This window comes from Nannospalax galili, unplaced genomic scaffold, assembly GCF_000622305.1.
Source record: "Nannospalax galili isolate Female #2095 unplaced genomic scaffold, S.galili_v1.0 scaffold591, whole genome shotgun sequence".
Taxonomy (NCBI): domain Eukaryota; kingdom Metazoa; phylum Chordata; class Mammalia; order Rodentia; family Spalacidae; genus Nannospalax; species Nannospalax galili.
Window position 1 is genome coordinate 1,747,824 of NW_008330926.1, and position 20,784 is coordinate 1,768,607.

The window sequence follows — 20,784 nt, forward strand, 5'->3', positions numbered from 1 at the left end:
CAGCTAATGGACTTGGCACAGCCAGGAGGTAATTAACAAGGAGGGGGCAGGGGCTACAGTGGGATGGGAGCATCATTAATGATAATGGGACCTAGCAGCTATGGGAAAGGGTGCTGTTTGTGTCATGCACACACGTGTCCGGGCTGGCTATGAGGCAGGCGAGGCTACCTATGCATACATGTCTGCATGTCCATCTATAAGGGTGAGGCCACTAACTGAGAGCAGGGTGCAGCCCTTGCCCCAGAGCAAAGACTTGGGCCATGGTGCCTGAAGGACTGTCATGCATCTTTGCAGTTCCCAGATCTGCCATTCTCTCCTAGAATTTTCCTTTTGCCCAAGCCACATTCCCAGAACCCTGCACTCTCCTGCTCACCTTCTCCAGCAATCCTTCAGCTGGAGTTCAGTAGCCTCCCTTTCCCCAAACTTGACCTTCGAAATGGTCCATATGCTCTGGCAGGTCCTTTCTGGCCTCCCACCAATTCTGTTCAGTGCAGCAAATCTCAGGTCCCATGACTTCTACAGAGGCCCCTCAATCCGGAAGCACCCCTCCTCAACCACAAGGAGATTTAAAGATGGAGGCAGTGAGGGAAGGTGTAGGTGAAGTGACCCACAGAGGTCCTGGGCTCTTGAGACTCAACCAACTGCTGCCCTCCTGTGCCTGGCACAGAGCTCTATTGTCACTACCTCTCTCTGTGTCCACCATGTCTCTGTCTCCCTCTCTGTCTTTGCATCTCCCTCTATAGTCTCTTCACCTCCATGACTATAGCTCTTATCCCTGGCCTCACCTACTGGATGTGATCCTTCTACTTTGTCCCTCTCCACAGTGATGCAGCACCACCCACCCCAGGGCAGGAGAGGAGAGCCTGCCAACAAGGCCCCTAGGGACCAGAACCCCCTCACCACCACCACCAATCAATCAGCCTGCCGCCCTTGGCTAGCCCTCCATTAGCTGGAATCAGCCTGGACAAGAGGCAGACACACATCACAGGGCCCAGCCCACGGTGATAAGAGCAGATTGAATCACAGGAACAAGGCGGGGGACTGGGTACCAAAGGACAGAAGATAGCTGCCATTCGCCCCAGGAGCTGTGGAAGCAAGCATGCAATGTTGCAAGAGCCCAGCAGGTGATGGGAAATGATGGGCTGGTGGCTGAGAAGCTACTGTTCCAGCTCCAGGGCAGAAGCAAGCCTCTGGGGTAGGAAGAAGGCCTGACTCTGCTCCCCTGATGTGGTAGAGCTGGGGCCTTTAAGGTCACCAGTGATCCAAGGGTCACAGGGAAAGTGGGACCCCACCAGCCCCATGAGTAGTTTGGGACAGCACCAGAGTTCTGTCCTCAGGAAACTGCCATCTTGCCCAGGTCCCAATCTCAAAGCATCATGGCCAAGAAAGGAGATGGAGGAAGGAACACGGCCTGCTGCCTTCACCTTCTGTCTTTTTTCCCTTGCAGAACTAGGGGTTGAACCCAGGCCCTCATACATGCCAGGCAAGTGCTCTACCACTGAGCTATTTCCAAGCCTTCTTTTTATTTACTTTGAGACAAGGTCTGACTAAGTTGTCCAGGCTTTAAATGTTAGAGCCTCCTGCCTCATTCAGCCTCTTGAGTAGCTGAATTGCAGGTGTAAACCACCAGGCCCTGCTCCTCAGTCTTTAAATTTGCTCTGGACAAGAGGTGGGGGGGGGGTCATTATTTGTTCTACTCTGTGCTTGTTCTGTACGGAAAACACCAGGACAAGAACCCCCTACCAGGGACTGCCCTCCTGAGGGCCCTACCCCTACCCCCCAGAACCAGCCTTTCTGAAACCAAATACAAACAGTGAAAGTGTGGGGGCCAGACAGGCTATCACCACCTAGAGAGTGCTGACCATGATGTGGGAGACAGCTGCATGGAACAGGGAAGCAGCCGGGTGGACCAGAATGGGAGACGACCCCAGAGACACACAGCCTCTGCTGAGCCCCTAAGCCCATCTCCCCAAGAATGGGCAAGAGACACAGTCAGTGATGATAAATATAATTGCTATTATGATGGATGCTGGCTAAGAAGCAAGGACACCCTCCTCTCCCAGCCCTGCCGGTTCCCTCCACATGCTGAGGGCGAGAGGCCTGAGTGTCGGGGCTCCTGGGCGCTGAGCGACCAAGGGCAGCCAGTGCGACACCCAGGCTCGGCCCCTAGCCCAGGACGTCCAGGTATCCCGGTGGTGCCTGCGCCAGGGCCAGCAGCCGCGCGTGCACGTCTTTCATGTTGTGTCGCTGATGCGGCTCACGCTGCCAGCAGCCTCGCATGACCGCATAGACGTCCGGAGGGCAGGCACGGGGCCGCTCCAGCTCACGGCCCTGCGTGATGCATTCGATCGCCTGTGGCCATCGGAGAGAGAAGAGAGAGCAATGAAGGGTTCAGGGTGTGGAGGTCAGCCCTGGAGGTTACCGGAGCCCCCGCCAGTGGGTCCCGGCTGCCGGCACTCTAATGAGGCAGGCTCCTTCCTTATCGGACTCTGGAAAAAGTGGGACCTCTGAAAAGTGGGATAATGATAACCTGACTCTGGGGATGTGGGTAGGATGCCCTGCAGAAGGCTAGAATCAGATCCAAAAACGACTTGCTAAGTGTAGTGAAGAGGGTGAGGGCATGACACTGCCAAGACCATCAGCTTCATTGCTAGGGCAATGCCGAGCTTCAGAGGCAAAAGAAAATGGAGCGGAATTGTAGTCACAACCCTTGAAAAGAGCGGCTGGCTTCAGTTTAAAGTAGAGGGGTGACCCTTGCCTCTCCCTTTTGTGGGTACATCTCTGTAGGGCCCTAGCTAAACAGAAACTGTAGTAATAATGATTGAAGTTGGACTCTAGAAGGGCTGCTAGTACAGCTAAGGGATCTAACAAAGAGAAATGGTGACCGAACATGGTTGTAGAAGGCGCCTGAAGCCTCTTCCCCTTCTTCCCCCGTCCCCATTAGAGGACTTGGATTATGGGCAGCGCTAATTCCATTCCTTCTCTCAGTGCTTGAGAAAATTAAAATCTATAACCCTCTCCCCCACCCCACCAGCCTCAGGGGAGCAGACTGCATTAGGAGGAGAAATGGAAACTGACAGCTGCGAGCCAAGGAGGAGGCTGGGGGAGCTGCTCTGGAAGACGGAACACCTGGGGCCTGCTCTAACTGTGACCAGGCAGAAGGGGAGGGGGAGGGTAGGACTGTCCTTCTGACTCTAACCTCCAGCCTTCCTGCTGTCCTGTGGGGTCCGCTTTGCCACCCTTTCCCTGTTCATGCCTCCTATAAAGTGCACAAAGGGATGGCCCGGACTTCATCTACAACATGCTCTAACCTCCAGCCTTCCTGCTGTCCTGTGGGGTCCTCTTTGCCACCCTTTCCCTGTTAATGCCTCCTATAAAGTGCACAAAGGGATGGCCCGGACTTCATCTACAACATGCTCTGAGGGCCCCCGGAGCCAGCTGCGCCTGGGTTTAGGACAGTGAGCAAGAGGAGGAAAGGAAGAGGACCGAGGAAGAAGTACAGGGCCACGGGATGCTGGGCAGGGCTGACCTCAGTGTTGGAGAGCTGGTACCAGGGCTGCTTTCCATAGGTGAAGATCTCCCAGAGTACTACCCCGAAGCTCCACACATCGCTCTCAGTGCTAAACTTGCGGTAGAGGATGCTCTCTGGGGGCATCCAGCGGATGGGCAGCATGGTCCGACCTCCCACCTGCCAGCGGTGCACCACTCCTGAGGGTCAGTCACCTCCAGAGGGTGCCAGTGCAGCCATCCCCACCACACCATTAAACACAAGGGCCAGGGCTAAGGGAACAGCAGAGGAAGCAGATCCCCACTAGAGGCTGAGGTGCAGGAAGGGACCAGGGACCAGAGAGAGACCAGAGCCAGAGTCTCAGACCCCACACTACCAGAAGAAGAGGAAGGCAAGCTGGCCAGTGCAGTCTTATGAACTCCAAGCTAGGGTGTTCACAGTTTGAAGACAGGGAGCTGGGGGGCGGGGGGGTTGGAGGCCCTTACCCGGTAATAGTCTGTGCTGTAGATGTCCCTGCTCATGCCGAAGTCCCCGATCTTGACCACTAGTCCCTGACCCACTAGACAGTTGCGTGTGGCCAGGTCCCGGTGCACAAAGTGCAGGCTAGCCAGGTATACCATGCCTGCAGCCACCTGGCTAGCAATAGCCAGCAGCTGCCCAAGGCCCAGAGGACCGGGAGCCACATCCTCCCCTCCAGCCAGCAACTTCGCATCAGGCCCATGTGACCTGAGAAAGAGACAGAGGGGAAGGGCTGGGAGGACAGAGCCCCAAGAGCTGTGGAGGGGAGTCTCAGAACTTGGTATGATGAGGGAAGAGACTAGGGGGAAGAAATGGGGGAAGGAAAGGAGGAGACAGCTGTCTGGGGAGCCGGGCCAGGGGATAGAACAGGGCTGCCTTCTTCCCTAGCTCTCCCCAGAGGACCAACTCTAAGCTGTCAGGGACTCTGCCCCAGCCTCCGGCCCTTGCCAAGCTGAGCCGTTTTTGCCCCCTAGCCCACTCTGCCCATGAAGGCAGCCTCTCCAGCTCCAGGTCTACAACCTGAGTGTTCCTTGAAACTCCTATCCCTCCCACCTTTGTCCTCAGTGCCCATTCCTTGGACTAATTCTCCCATGCAAAGGTTTCCAGGGCGCCCCCCACAGCCTCCAAGTCCAGTCATCTTGATAACTCAGTGCCACTCCCCAATGCTAGCAGTCACTCCTGCTGGTTGCTTTGCTAGCACTGCCCCTTCCAACTGGCCAGGTTTCTCCTCCTTCATTAATTCCCAATGTTTGGTGAACACCTATGAGGCCCAAACACAGGAGCCACAGTGGAGAGTAGGGTATGAACAAACATCACACTAGAAGTGGATGAACACAGAGTAGCTTCCTGAAAGAAAGGGCACCTAAACTGAGATGCAAGTCTGGAGGCAGAGAAGGAGTCAGGGGAAGGAGTCCAGACTGGGAGGGCAATGTAGCTGGGAGGGAGGCCCTATGTATCAGGCAGAGGAAACTGGAAGCACAAAGGTCCAAGGCTCCTGCCCAAAATTGCTCCAAGCAGCATGTGAAGCTGCACCTCACACAGCCTGGGTCCTACTTGGTTACGTCTCTCTGGCTCACTCTGCACCATGTTAGGGAACAAGGGACCTGCTCTGTGCCACCCAGTGTCCCTAGTCCTCCCAAGTCCCTCCTACTCAGGGTCTCTCCTAGCTGAGTTCTACAGCCTGACTGCACATGTGAATCTTCACTCCCTAGAGCTGCTGGGAGATCAGATCATGACCATCAGCTACACAATGCTTTCTCATCCAGAACCACAGCCAATCTTCTCCCTACGGATCAGAAAGGAAAACTACTCTCTGTAAGAAGGTTCATAGACATGGTGGATGATTCCAGACCCTGGTCCTCTTGCTGGTTAACCCCATCTGGTCCTTACAGGGGACCACCTGGAGGGAGAATGACCATCACAGCCTGGGTCTGAAGTCAGGGGCTCTGCAGACAGGGCCTCTGCTGGAGTGGCATCCTTTACTCCTTGTGTGTCCTTGGGTAGGTCTTGCCATCCCTAAGCCTTCTTATGAAGCTTACACATTTCTCAAAGTGATTATAATTATCAGCAAATAAACATCAGGGTTGTTCTATCCAAAGCCAAAGAAATGAGTCCTGTGTGACTTTCAAGTTGCTTATATACTTGAAGGCTATGAAAAATATTTATATTACTGTACAAGCACATAGAACCAAAGTTAAGGATGAGTTACAAAGTGTATCTCATAGTGCCTGGAACACAGAGGTGTCTGATGGCTGCTTGGGACTGTCATCCTCCACACTGCACCTCTTGCAGGCCTGCCTTTGTGTGCACACAAATGCATACACATACACTTGCAGAGATACAGTCCCAAAGCACCAGCTCAGAGCCTCTGCTGCAGAAACCTTCCCACTGACATGCCCACATTCACACACCTGTCTACTCCCCTAAAATGGGAACTGTACTTTTATGAACCTTCCTGGTGTCTCCCCTCAGTTTGACAGACTAGCAAGGATGCTCTTGCTGGGAAGGGACCAGGGGCTGAGTCAGAATTTGGGTTGTACCGAAGGAAGCGGTTGAGGTCCCCGTGGCGCATGTACTCAAAGACCATGAGCAGCGAGCGGCCCTCGGTGCAAACTCCAAAGAAGCGCACAATGTGCTGGTGCTGTAGCATGGTGAGCAGCTCAGCCTCACGCTGGAAGTCCTGCCTGGCGCTCTCTGATGCCTCCTTAAGTGCCTGGGGTCAGAGGTGGAGACAGAACTGAAGACACAACAATCCCACCTCAAGCTTTGTCCCATTCAAGTACCTCTATCCTGGTGTGATGCTGCTCTGAGGGACCCAGACCTACTGGGACCAGGGTCTCACCTTGACAGCCACCAGCATCTTGTCCTGTTCACTCAGCAGGTTGTGGCATTCGGCGAGGAAGACCTTCCCAAAGGCACCCTCGCCCAGCTCCCACTTGAGCACAATGTCCTGGCGCTTGATGTGATGGACACCTGGGAGGGGCTTACAAGGTCAGAAGGAGGCACTGGCCTGAGCTGGATGGGGCAGTGGTAAGGGCAAGGCTGTCACAGGGCTGTGTGCTGCAATAAGATGTCCAGCCAAGGGGCTAATGGGGTCTGGGACTCAGTTTTCAGCACTTCCCAAGCCCCAGGTCCTGGTGTTGAGCAGTATCTGCCCAGACAGGGCTCAATGTGGGAGCTATGCCTTGGGCAGGGTTGGAGCCAGGAACCAAGCTGGTCTTTGGGATAGTGTGGGGATAGGCCTTGGTCAACACAAATGATAGCCCCCAGGGCCTTTACACACACACACACACACACACACACACACACACACACACACACACACACTACAAGTGTAGTTACCTCCCATGGTATGGTGCGGCCACCTCCCAGCCCCACCACACACATACTGCATGCACACACTCTCATACTCCCCTGCTGAAGCACAGCTCCTCACAGGCATCACTGAAGTACTGTGGGTTCTCCATGATGTGGCCCTGGAGTCCGGATCCTTTGCCCTCAGTAGGAGAAAGAGAGCTGCTACCCAATGTCATGAAATGTAGGGACATGGCCAGCCCATCTTCTGGAGCCAGCACAGCAGGGCCTGGGAAAGAGACACACCCACACAGAATGTCATAGCCCGGGCACCTTGGTCCTTGCCCAGCCTTGCTTACAGAGTGCCAGGCTCCACCTACTAACTTGTAGGAGGGACATAGTAAGGGAGCAAGATAGACAGCAGGAAGGAAAGCACTAGGGCCTCTCTCCATCTGGCTCCTGGTCAGCCTCTGGCCTCACAGGCACTAAGGAACTCCCTGGACCCCCAAAGAGCCCAGACCTCCAAACCCCATGCAGCGTTTGACAATAATGCACACCTACTAATGGCTGCTGCCTCTGAAACAACCGCACCTCAGCTCAACACACATCTAGCCCAAACCCCACAGACAACCCTTCAACTGTGTCCCAAACAGGACAGAGATAGGAAGGGCCAGTAGAAAACAAGGCCAGTAGGATGAACAAACAGACAATCCTTTGCTGTCCCCACTCACGGTTGATCCCAAACTTGCTTCTCTGTCCGCATTTGTTGAGCACGAGGAGCAGGGCAGAAAGGAAAAGGGCAGCAGAGATGGCCAGGCCCACAGCCACAGAGACCTAGGAATAGAATATGGTCAGGCCTAAAGGCTTCTGCACCCTTTGAACTCCCCCAGCCCTGCTCCCTGCTGCCCTGGTGACTCCAGCCTAACCAAGCTCGGGACACACTAGACTAACTGCTCTGCTCTAGCCTGGCTACCCCATCCCATCCCCAACCAGCTTTCACATCAGACACTCACCCCAAAAGGTGTTTCATCCTTCTCCACCGGGTCTCTTGATGTGCTATTAGTGTCTGTGGGGACACAGAGCAGAAAGGATGGGCCTTGGCATGTACCACCATGTCTCCTCTAGCAGCTCCCCACCCTGGCCACAGTTCAGGGTCCCAGTTAGATGTCCCCTCTGCCTCAGCTCTAGAGACAGCACCACTGCCCTCCAGTTCAGACAACTCACCCACTGGTGAGAAGGAGACTGCAGCAGGAGGGAGGAGAGAAAGGAGTCAGAAATGGCAAGCAGTGAGCCCTTGGCCTCAGGGATGCTCCTTTATGGGCTTGAGGTAGGGTTGCTAGGTCTTAAGGGAGAGGGTACACACCACCCTCCCAGAGGAACTATGGCTGCTCTGGGGCACCACCTCTCTTCAGCCTTGCTAGACAGGACAGCTCAGGGCCTTAGCAGGCCTGGCTTGGAGAGGGACTAACAGGATAGCACAGAGCTGACTACCAGCTCTTCTGTCTGGAGCACTCTAGCTCCAGGGCCCAGGGACATTGCAGACAGAATTCAGACTTCCCTGGGCACCTGGATCTTCACCCAGGTGCCACCCAGGAATGGGGCTGAGTTCAGGGCAGCTCTCACACCAGGGATGGGATCCTCAGGGTTGAACTCAAAAGGGTTGTCCATGAAGGCAACCATGATGGAGTCGGAGGCCTGGCCATAGGGGTTGGCAGCCAGCAGCGTGTAGTTCCCATTGTTGACATGGGTGGGCTGGTTCAGGCGGAGGCAGCCATGCCGCATGGTCTCATTGGTCAGTGCTGACTCCAGGAAATGAGTGAAGATGAAGCTCGTCTCATTGAGCACAGAGCCATTGAAGAGCCAGCGCAGAGAGGGTGCTGGCTGCCCATCCACGGAGAAAGGTATGCACCAGTGATGTTGCTCCACTGCTCTGCTCAGGTGCACACTAGCTGGGACTGTGGGCAGAGAGCATGTGACAGGAAGTGGGCAGCTCTGGCCACATGCAAACAAACTTCAGAGGCATAAAGGACATAGATGACACCTAGCCTGGTACTGCAGGCTTGTCACCCAAGCTACTTAGAAAGTTGAAGGATCACAAGTTCAAGGCCTATCTGAGTAACTTAGTGAGAATGTCTCTAAATTAACAAATAGAAATAAGTAAGTAAAAGTTCTGGGATGCAGCTCAGTGATAGAGCACTTGCCTAGGACCCAGGAGGCCCTGGATGCCGTACCTAGCACTACGAAAGAAAAAAAACCTTTTAAAAGAGATGTCCTTCAAAGAGACCCAAGCCTAAAACAACAGAAGCCCCTCAAAGAGAAAAGCATATATGTGTATAAATACATCCAATTTTATGTGGGAAGTCTCATCAGCATTTATTTATACAGTAAAACTTTTCAGTAGAGACTGAATGAACTATAGTTTCTTCTGTTATCACAGATGGGTTTCACAAATACAGTATTGAGCAAAAGAAACTAGATAAAAAATAATGCATGTAGTAGGCCTGGAGAGATGGCTTAGTGGTTAAGAACACAGGCTGCTCTTGCAGAGGACCCCATTCATTTCTCAATACCCACATGGCAGCTAACAACTGTCCTTAACTCCATCTGACACCTCATCTGGCCTCCGTGGGCATTGCAAGGCATGGGTGCTCTTATATACATGCAGGCAAAACACTCATACACATAAAAATAAATGAACAAAAATACATGCAGTAAAATTTTCATTTATATAATGTGTAAAAACAAGCAAAACTATCAACATAGGAAAGCAGATGTGTGGAAAATTATTGTGTACCATGTATGTGCCTGGTGCTCATGGAGGCGAGAGAGGGTGTCAGATCCCCTAGAACTGGAGGTATAGATGGTTGTGTGTCACCGTATGGATGCTGGGAACTGAACCTGGGTCCTCTGCAAGAGCAGCAAGTACTCTAAACTACTGGCAAGTGCTCTTAACCACTGAACAATCTCTCTAGCCCCCATAGAAAATTATTTTTATTTTATTATTTTTATTTTATGTGTATGAGTATATTGCCTGCATGTGTGTAAGTGCACCTGTGTCATGAAATTCCTGAGAAGGTCAGAAGAGGACGTCAAATCCTCTGGAACTGGAGTTACAGATGGTTGTTAGTGCCATGTGGGTGCTGGGAATTGAACCCAGGTCCTCTGTAAAAGCAGTCAATATTCTTAATCACTGAGCTATCTCTCTACCCCAGAAAATTATTTAAAAGCAAGGAAATTGTTAATATAAAAAATCATGATGCATGGGAGGAAAGATGGGGTTGTGACTGAAAGAAGGGGGCCTTCTCAAGTTCTGACAAAGGTAATTCTTGTTTACAGTATTTATGTTAACCCTGTGTTGTGGTATAGGTCTGTAATCCCAGCATTCAAGAGGCCGATGCAGGATGATCATGAGTTCCAGGTCTGCCTGGGTTACATTGCAAGACCCTGTCCCTAAATAAAATAAATAAGTAAATAAATAATATGTAGACTCTATGTTCATTTCTGTATGTATTTCACAATAAAAAAGAAAAGATGCTGGAACATAGATTAAAGATAATTTGTTGACAGAACTATAGAAATTAGTCAACAAGCCAGTCATGCACACCTTTAATCCCAGCACTCAGGAGACAGAGGCAGGCATATCTCTGTGAGTTCAAGGCCAGCCTGGTCTACATAGTGAGTTCTAGGCCAACTAGGACTATAGGGAGACCCTGTCTCAAAAAGACCAATAAATAAATAAATAATAAATAAATAAATAAATAAATAAATGAAATTAAACAAGTCTCAAAAGGAAATCAAAAGAGGAATTCCCCTTTTTTTCAATTAGGATGTTTATCTATGACCATACCACCCTGAATATACCATGTTGTCTAAGAGTAAGACACAGGCCTGGGGTTGCAACCTTTCACTAGAAGTCCAGCCCCAACTTAATTCTACCCACAAAATTCAGTTTCACAAATGCCAACCCAAACTGGAAGTTGAGTATTGGGCTAGCAGAGACTTGGCATCAGCTATGCAGGGGTCATCCCAAACCTACACTAAAATCCTAAGTGAAAGGGGGGGGAGAGAGGAGAGAGAGAGAGAGAGAGAGAGAGAGAGAGAGAGAGAGAGAGAGAGAGAGGAAAGAGGAAGGAAGGAAGGAAGGAAGGAAGGAAGGAAGGAAGGAAGGAAGGAAGGAAGGAAGGAAGGAGGGAGGGAGGGAGGGACGGAGGGAGGGACGGAGGGAGGGAGGACAAAAGCCTTAAGGAGGAACAGGGAGCAGTCCTTGAGAGCAATGAGGACAGCCTGCAGCTGGTGCTATGAGCTTCAGGTAGCAAGCTTGGGCAGGGGGCCAGAAAGAAATCCATCTCTAACCCTCTGGCCTTGAGGAGCCTCCTGGACTTCCCCTGAAGGATCAGGTTTTCATGGGAATCTGAAAACAGCTGGGAGGGAGCAGCTGTGGAGACACCCAGTCAACCTTTCCTCTAACCCCCCACTCTACATCTTCTGTTCAGAGAAGAGGAGATGAGTAGGGGTGGGTGCAGGGGCTGTCACAGGGGCTTACAGGAGACGTTGACTTGGACAGAAACCTCAGCTCGGCCCACGTCATTCTCTGCCCAGCACGTCACATTCTTCCTGTTGAGATCACTGGTGACATTGATCAGGGTCAGCTCCAGGGATGGCAGATCCCCAGATTTCTGGATCAGGGAAGAGGGAGAAATCAGGAAGAGCTTCAGCAGGCTTAAGCAGGAGGCAGAACGCTGGAACTGATGTATTTGGGGACTCCCATGGCCCCAGAGGAAGAGGGCTGGGGAAGGGAAGAAAAGGGAAGGGTAGCAGGATTTGGGCAAAGAATGGCCTCCTTTGCAGTTTGTGGAATAGCTACTGGATCAGAGAAATCAAAACGCACAACAAACAGCCTCAAAATAAGTAGAAAGTACTCCAGGGCAGGGGCTGCCAGCAAGAGGCCAGTCAGCAGCCATGGAGTTCTAACCACCACATTCATGTGCACCTCATCTGAGAGCCACACAGAACCTCTCAGAAAATTCTAGCAGACTCAGTCAAATGAAGGTCAGAAACAAAGGGCCAGTGTTATCAGGTGGCAATTAGAAGCAGAAACAACAGCGTGGTGTCCCACAGCAGATGAAGAGAATGACAGTGAGTGATGTCAGACAGGTGAGGTGAAGCGATTCTGAATCACCTTCAAAAGATTAAACCGGGCTCAGATTAAATTCCTAAGAAAGCATAGCTGTGCCATGCTGTACAACCTTGCAACAATTCTTAATCCTGATGAACTCCACTTTTTTTTATAAATTGAAGAAACAGGCAAAAGGGTCTTTTTGTTTTTTTTTTTTTTTTTTTTTTTTTGGTCTTTTTGAGACAAGATCTCCCTGCTGTAAACCCAGGTGGTCTAGAACTCACTATGTAGACCAGGCTGGCCTTGAACTCACAGAGATCTACCTGCCTCTGCCTCCTGAGTGCTGGGCTTAAAGGCATGTACCACCACATCGTGGCCTGACTTTTTTTTAAGAGGGTCTCACCATGTAGACCAGGCCGGCCTCAAACTCACAGAGACCACCTACCTCTGCCATCAGAATGCTGGGATTATAATCTGACATTTTGAAAACTATTTTCAAAAAATGATGAAAATAAATGAGGCAGTGGATAAGTCTCATCTATCTAGGGCTTTTCATAAAGGTGGGAACCCTTAAGCATCCCCTGGCCTCCACTGGAACATGTAGGTCCAAAGACCAGAAGAGCTCCCAACCCTTTTGAGCAAACCTTAGACTCCCTCACCAGCCCCTGTCTTCCAATCCCCCTGGAGTCTGGGGCCCTGACTACTCCTCCCTTTAAATTGCTTGTTCATTACTTACTTTCCTGAAAGGGACCTCTTTTTCCTCCACATAGACCAGCTTAGGGTATGACTTTTCCTTGGAAGTTTTCAGGAAACAGGTGTTAGTAAACATGTAAAGTTCCTCAAGATATAGCAGAGCTGGGATTTCCCAAAGAGGATGGCTGATTGAAGATATCTCCATGTGTGGGTATTCCCCTGGTCTCTGCCTTGTCTCCTCTCCATTACTCACTTGCCACAGGCTTACATGCAGTAGGAGGAGCCACTTAGCAATGTTCTGCCCTGTCACCAGGGCCTCCTTTTCCTCCATGCTCTAGGGGCCTCCAGGAATCGGAATTGTCTCTCCTTCCAAACTAAGGGTTCCCAAACTGAACGTCCTCATCCCATTCACTCCCTAATTACTGGATGGATACAACCCATTGTTAGAGCCTGGTGACCTTGTGAACAAGACTTCCCAAATCAGCTGAAGCTACTGGCCAGTCTGAGGACAGAGGCAAAGAAGGCCTGGGAAGATGCTCAGAGACGTGTCTGGATAAGAAAGACAGAGATGAGAGAATGCCCAGAGTCAGAAAGGATGTCAGCAGGTCACATAATCACCAAAAGAGCAGACAGATTAAGGGATTTTTCTGAAAGTTACTCTAAGTAATTAGTAGAGGCTGGAGAGATGGCTCAGTGGGTAAAACACTTGCCATGCAAGCATGAAGGCCAGAGTTTGGATCCCTAAAACCCACATAAAGCTGGGCTTGATATCTGTATAATCCCAATGCTCTTACAGTGAGATGGGAGTTGAGACAGGAGAATCCTTCGAAGCTTGTGGGCTAGCAGCTAACAGGAAAAACCCAGTCTCAAAGGCGGACAATAAAGACTGACACCTGAGGTTGTCCTTTGACTTCTACCTGCATGCCATGGCACATCTGTGTGTATGCACACATATACAGACATACATACACACAATGCAGATACACGCAAACACACATATTTTTAAAATAAGCAATGAGAGAGCTAAAAGCAGCTTCCCTTTCCTGATGTGTTTATACAATGCTGCTTCCTGGGTCTCCAGAGGACTCCAGGAGCCCTAATAACCGGTCCTGGATATTGGACACAGATCCTGCTCTATCCTCAGACCTCAGTTTCCTAAATTAGAAAGGGGGTATATGATCCATCTCAGGTCCCACACGTGAGCTGTAGCCCCCTCTCTTACAGCCAGCATTGTATTCCTGGGGGGTCCAGAAAGCCCAGGGTCCATGTTGGACTAGCATCTGTCCTGAGGATCTGCCTATGCCCTGGGCTGCCACTACTGGCCTGAGCCCCAAGGTCTAAACCATCTCTGTCCTTCTGTTCTCCCTGTGTTCCTTGTCCCTGTTGTTATCGCCCTGTCCTTAGCTTTGTCTCCTGTAAGGGGCTATAGCGTTTCTTACCGTCACTGTGGCTGTCCCCTCCAGCTCTGTGAGAGTCCAGCCAGCCTGCTGCAGGCTCTGCCCCTCCACCTGGCACTGCAGCAATACATTGTCCCCCACTTCCACAGAGTCATTGGGCATCTGGACCGTCAGCGTGGGTACACCTGTCACCCAGAGCATGGAGAGCATTAGACCTTGGGTATGGCCCTGTGAGTCCCACCCTGCTCATTGCCAAGGCAATGCCCCCAGCCTCTAGGGTCCATACCTTGCCAATGCTGCCCCAGACCCATCCAGGGCATGTTTACTGCCCTTCCTAGGCCAGTCATGGGATTTTCCACCCTGCAGCAGCACCTACCACAGCTGGTGTTTTGCCTGAGTGGGAGGAGCTGATCCCCAGGCTTGGAGCTCTGTAGCTTCTGTGCATGCACAGCACATAGCCCCTCCTGTTCCCAGTGCTGCAACCAGTACAGGGCACAGGAACAATGCAGTGGGTTCCCCGACAGGACCCTGGCAGGTAGAGGGCACCAAGAGTCAGAGGAAGAGGCAGTATAGGCTGGGGAGCAGAGCTGGCTGGCAGCAAGGGGATCCAGGCAGAAGGTGCTGGGTATGGGCCAGGTCCATTACTGACATAGTAACAAGGCTTTAGTTACAGAGCTAGAGAGATGGCTCAGCAATTAAGAACACTGGTTGCTCCTGCAGAGGACCCGGGTTTGATTCTCAACACCTGCATGGCAGGTAACAATCACAGTAATTTCAGGACCTTGGCAATCTGACACCCTCTTCTGACAATCTGTAGGCATTTCACATCATGAGTGCACTTACACACATGCAGGCAATGCACTCATATACATAAAATAAAATAATAAATTTTTAAAAATTGGTCTTTTTGAGACAGGGTCTCCCTGTAGCCCCAGCTGTCCTGGAACTCATTATGTAGACCAGGCTGGCCTTGAACTCACAGAGATCCACCTGCCTCTGCCTCCCAAGTGCTAGGATTAAAGGTGTGCGCCACCACGCCTGGCAAATAAAATATTTTTAAAAGACTTTAGTTACTAAAAGAAATAAGGATGGACTGCTAAAGGGGCCAGCTAAGGGCTTCATGAAGTGTCTTTACCCCATCTCCAGGATGGCAAGCCAGGCAAAAACCTTCAGCATGGTGATAAGGAGGGGAGAGAAGGGTGTCTTGCCATGGCCAACAGGCTTTAGGTCCACATCATACACATGTCTTGGACTGCTGAGATCCACCCCTTCTGTGTGCCCCTCCGGTCCAGTGCACATGCACTGGAAATGGAGGTGGTATGCCTAGTGCACACACAGTGGACCTCTGGTCTGTTCAGCATAGCCTGAGCCTCTGGGCACACACAGTTACTCACCTATACTCTCTCCCCATTCCAGTCCAGGCCTTTCACAGGATGGTTACACAGTCAGCATTGATGAAGGGGAGGGGATGAAAGGCATGCACATAGTCCCCAGTGCCAACTCACAGACACAAACACGGTCTCCAGAGACACCCCACCACCACCCCTACCCTGCTGCACACAGACACAATGACATAAAATCCTGGAGACACAAACATACACAGTCACACATCACATACACTAGCCCCTTGCCCTACCCCTGCCCACACACTCACAGCTCCTGTAGGGAGAGGCCCTGCACTGTTTTCCAGGAGAGAGATTCCAGAGCATTGGAGGACAGGTTCCTGTGGGAGGACAGACCTCACTTGAGCCAGTGACCTCACTCTAACCCAGTCTGAAAGAGGAGGAGGAGAAGACTTCTGCCCCCCTCCTCAGCCCAGACAACTACAACAGGCCCTGAGAAGCAATGTGCTGTGCTATTGGGTATGTGGGAGCAGGGCGGGCAGGTAAACATTTCCAAGTACATGTTTGTCCCTGGGAAAACAAGGGTTAATCCCACTTAACCCTCTCTCTAACCCCAGGGAAGGGAATCAAGGGAACAGCTGGTCACCCTCCCCCCAACACCTTCAGCCCCAGCTGACAAAGTGCTGAGGCCACAGCTGGGGGAAAGGAGCTCCATCTGTGCTCCCCACCAAAGAGGAGAGGAAGACCTAGGCTCTCACACTCCCTTGCCCTTGCCCAACCACAAGGCAAGGATATCAAAGTACTTCTTCAGGTCCCTTCCTCTTCCTTCCTGTTCCTCTACAGAGACTTAAGAAAATTTCAAGCAGGAAGAGACCTAGGGATAGGGCTCAGGATAGAGACAGAGCCCAGCCAGGCTCCTGACCCCCCAGGAAACTGCTTTAGGAGCCCAGTACTTTGTGCCTTCACTAGGCACTGCCAGGACTCCCATCCTCTGAGGGGTGGGCCCTAACCACTCTCCTTGCCTAGCAGCCATCCTTGATGTGTAGAGACTGGGTTGGAGAGGAACCATCATACAGGCCCAGAAACAGTATCACCCAGGAGACAGATGAGAGCCAGGTGTGACTTTTGTCCTGACACTTACAACTGTGTGATTTCAGCCCAGAAATTTGATATTCAGAATTTTTGTCTATAAAATAGGGACTATACTGTCTTAGTCACTAGGTTTACTGTGAAGAATCACTAGCATGAGAATCATGAACTGCCACTGAGTATACGTTTTTCAAATCTTAAATTTTGTTTTTTAGGCACGGTCTCCTGTAGCCCAGGCCAGCCTGGAACTTGCTAAATAGCTAAGGATGACCTTGAACTTCTGATCCTCCTGTCTCTACCTCCCCAGTGCTGGGATTACAGGCGTGCGCCCCCACACTTGATTTATGTGGTTCTGGGGGTCAAAACCAGGGCTTCATGCATAGTAGACAAGCATGCTATCCCCAGCCACAGCCACAACTCTGAGTACATATATTTTTAAGTCAGTACATAGTAGGTAGCACGATATCACTGGACCCAACAGAGAATTTAGAGGGCCCAGCCTAACTCCATGAATAACAGACACCCCCCCCAATCCAAGGAGGGGCTGCCAGGAACTCTGAGAGTCTCTGTCACCCCATCTATGCCCCTCTCTGCTCTTTACAAGACAAACAGCTGTGACTCTCAGAAACGAGGAGGGTGAGGAGTGGTAGATAGGACACACCATCTCCCAGGCTGGCCCTGGGCCCCACAGGACAAGAGATGAAATTCTGGCCAGAACCCAGGAGTCCTACTCCTGGCCCTCACTCCCTTTGCACCCCAGGCAGAGAGGCTGGAATGCCCTAGGGAGGAGAGACCAAGGCGGACTTTCCTCACAGAAGTTCCTTGTGGAGTGCAAAGCCCACTAGCAGCCCAAATCCAGGAGTCCTCCCCAGCCCCTTCCCACCTTCCACCCAGCCAGGCCACTTACAGATGACTGAGTCGAGGGGTGAAATGGAAGGCATCTGGAGCCACAAAGCTGAGACCACTCTTCACAATGGTGCTGGGGAAAGGGAGGGAAGAACCTGAGTCCTGTGCTCTGCCCACCCAAGTCAGATGCCCCTCTGCATCCCTGCATCCCTTTCCATCCATTAGTTTCCATAGCCTGGACCCTTCAAATCCCTGACCTTCCCCAGGCCCTTGGGTGCCCCAGACCCCAGGATGCTTGCCCATCCACATGGCCCTGTGCCCAGTCCCACCCTGCCCACTCTCAGTCCTCACAGGCTTCTCAACTCCCCCAGGCCCTGCAGGTCCCCAAACTCCAGGCGCTGCAGATGCGGCTGATTCTCCACGTAGCTGTGGGGAGAAGGGTTGGTCATCAGGGGTCAAGATCTCAGTGGAGTTCCCCCATCCTCACCACCTCCCTCACAGTTGCACATGCATGAGTACATGTACCATTCACACAGACCTGCCACACACACCCATACACTCACATGCCCCTATATGCTGACAAGTCGCAAGTCACACATGTGTATACATGAATGCATGCATCTGCACTCTTACACACATGAAAACACACACACACACCTCCTGTACCATATATACACTCAAGTATGCTCATGCACACAGATCTAACCATCTGCACAGAAATGTTATGGCTCATGCACACATGTGCATGTGTACAGGACCACACAGGTCTGTTCACATCCTCACACATAGGCAAAACTCACATAGACCTCTCCCATGCACACACACACACACAGGTGAAAAGATGTGACAACACATTTGTCAATGGGGCTTCACTTTCACAGCAGGCCTTTCCAGCATATACTCAGCACTAGAGGGTTGTGCTGAGACTCACTTTCACAAAGGGCACCGCTCCTGGTCCCACTGTCTTGTCCAGTACAGAGGATACCCCTTTGGCCATGCTAATATGTGTTCCCAAACACATCTGCTCAGAGGCAGTTATCTGGAGTCACTCACTCACAAAAACACTCCATCCTCTCTGCCCACTCAAAACCTTTGGCTCCTCCCTATAGTCAAGCAGCAATCCCTACTCCCACCTCCCCTACTCCCGCCTCCCCATCACTTTTGCAGAGCATGCAAGAAACAGAATTGTTGGGACCCTTTGTCACTCCCTAACCCATGAAGGACTAAGGGAGAGAGGGGCACAGAACCGACAGAGTCAGAGTGTATGCTTGAAGAAAACACCGATAGCAAGAGACAGAGAGAGAGAGACATAAAAGAGAGCTAGAGAGCAAGGGAGAGTAACATAGGGAGATAAAAAAAAGACAGACAGGAGAGCAAGCAGCACTTGAGGGTAGAGTGGCTGTAGCAGCCAGTCTAGCTTCTGGATCTGGCATGTGGGAGTTCCCAAAAACTTACTCCCCTACAGTGGTATGTCCCTGTGATCCCCTCTGCTCCCCCTACAGCATGAGTGCCAGGGGCCCCTGACTCACTGACAGTTCTCAGAACTTTCTCCCTCTGCTCTGGATTTCCCCTTGGTAAGCACAGCGGCAAGGAAACCAGGCTAGCCCAAGGGCCTCCCCACTGCCTCCCTGATCCCAGCCTTGGTCCCAGCAGTTCCCTGAGGCCTAAAGAGTTGCAGCTAGCCAGTTTGAGAGAGGATAGATCCCTGTTCTGCCCCCAAGGGTTTCAAGCTATAGGAACCTAGGGAGATGGTAAGAACATGTGGCCAGCTGAGTGTGTATAAGCTGTCAGCATACTTGAAGCTGCCTCATTCGTTCCAATTCATAATCAATCTGTCTATTCGAGTCCATTAGCTCCTTGTTAGCTGTGTGTGAGGGAGGAGGGAAGGGTGGGAGGATCCAGCTGCTGCCCCACCCAGGGGGACATCTCAGCTCACTACCCTGCCTATTCCCTCCTCTACAGCCCTGGATTGTCCACTGCCCCTGTCCCTGGGCTGGACTCTCTTGGGGTTTGGGAAGACCCTGGGAAATGAGAACACCGACTGAGCGCAGTCAGGAACCTGGACCTGGTTTGAATAGACAGGCCTGGAAGCAACAATCTGAACCTCAGACCCCCTCTCATCATGCAGGAGCCTAGGCCCAGACCAAGACAAGGCCATCTCCTCTAGGGCCATTAGAGAGAGATTGAGTACCTTGGTTAATTACCACAAGATGCCTGGGTAACTCAGTGCCAATCATTGCAGGCTCCTGGCTCCACCAACATACAGAATACTCAAGTATTTTCCAGCCATAACCATGTGATGTTGAGTATCTTTAGGTCAATTATACTCCCATAGGTTTCACCGCTGGGTACAAAGTACTTGAGTATTTTGTAACCAATTACTGCAAAGTGTCAGAGTACTGCAGAGCTCTAGACCTGGAGTGGGTGGGGAGTGTCTCTCAGCAATAGCCCTGACTCCCTGATCCAAGTAGGGAGACCGGTGGAAAGAGATGGAGGAGAAGGGATGGATGGTGAAGAAAGGGGCCTTCATTTTCCACATCCAAATCAAGGAGGAGGGGTGGGGGCTGTTGGGTGTTTGTGAAAAGGGAAGGAGCCCTCAGACACGAGCTGGCTCCTCAGCATCTCCCACCAAGTTCAGCTCAGTTCCAAACCCAGAGAAGAGCTGGGTTCCCTGGGCATGACAAGAAAGGCGGTGGGGTCTGGCTTCCCCCTAGGAAAGAGAAAACACAACAAGAGTCCCACACTGCCGGGTTCGCAGCAAACCAGTCCCCCATGGGGCAGAATTTGGGCTCCTGGATGAGCCTCAGAAAGCTGGCTTCTAGATCGCTGAAGTCTGAGATTATTTCGCCGAGATTCTGTCTTCCTCTGTCCCAAGCCAGCACCCAGCTGCCCTGAGCCCTAGGCAGCATCCAGTGACCATGGGACGTGCCAGGGTGGAGGCCGGCAGCCGAGGAAGCCGCGGCACCACCGAAGGCTGCCCTGTGCCAGCCTTGCCACAGCTGCCAAGCCAGACAGGAAAGCCAGAGGCAAGTACGCGCCCTCGGGGCAGGGCTATGCCCTCCTGACCCCGCGCCCCTACCCCACAACACACTCACAGCTCGGTCAGGTTCTCGATGCCCGGTAAGCGGCGGAGGCTATCCAGGGCCCCAGCCTCGGTGCAACGCAGCCCGGAGGGGCTTATGGGGCAGCAGGTCTCGCGGCAGGGTGCAGCACAGGCAGAGGCCAGCATCAGCCAAGGCAGCAGGCCGGCAGGCCCCGCGGCCCGGCGATGCCAGCCCTGCTGCTGGTGCCGCTGGCCTCGCAGCATCGCAGCGGCGCCCGCGTCTCTCCGGCAGCGCGGCCGTCTGTGCGCTCCCGGCTGCGGCCGCCTGGCCTGGCGCTACACGTGCGCTGTGCGGTACTAAGGACCAGCGGCAGGGAGAGAGCGGCTCCGGCGGCCCCGCCCCGCCGCGCCCCGCCCCGCCTTCCGACGCCCCCAGG

General features: G+C 52.2%; 1 protein-coding gene across 2 annotated transcripts; it reads right to left on the bottom strand.

The window, feature by feature from the left end:
• Positions 1 to 1,997: 1,997 nt before the first annotated feature.
• Positions 1,998 to 20,618, bottom strand: Ntrk1 (neurotrophic receptor tyrosine kinase 1). Of its 2 annotated transcripts, XM_008853309.2 has the most exons (17): positions 20,400 to 20,618; positions 17,656 to 17,730; positions 17,366 to 17,437; positions 15,681 to 15,749; positions 14,403 to 14,554; positions 14,069 to 14,211; positions 11,364 to 11,496; positions 8,446 to 8,775; positions 8,045 to 8,062; positions 7,834 to 7,886; positions 7,552 to 7,654; positions 6,963 to 7,109; positions 6,369 to 6,499; positions 6,067 to 6,239; positions 3,994 to 4,234; positions 3,530 to 3,688; positions 1,998 to 2,352 (listed from the first exon to the last, which is right to left on the bottom strand). In XM_008853309.2, exons 1-17 carry the CDS (start codon positions 20,609 to 20,611, stop codon positions 2,167 to 2,169), a joined length of 2,397 nt encoding a protein of 798 aa, XP_008851531.1. In that variant the 5' UTR covers positions 20,612 to 20,618; the 3' UTR covers positions 1,998 to 2,166. The 2 variants fall into 2 exon arrangements, with proteins under 2 accessions (XP_008851531.1, XP_008851538.1); XM_008853316.3 differs by lacking the exon at positions 8,045 to 8,062 and having other exon boundaries at positions 2,021 to 2,352.
• Positions 20,619 to 20,784: the final 166 nt, after the last annotated feature.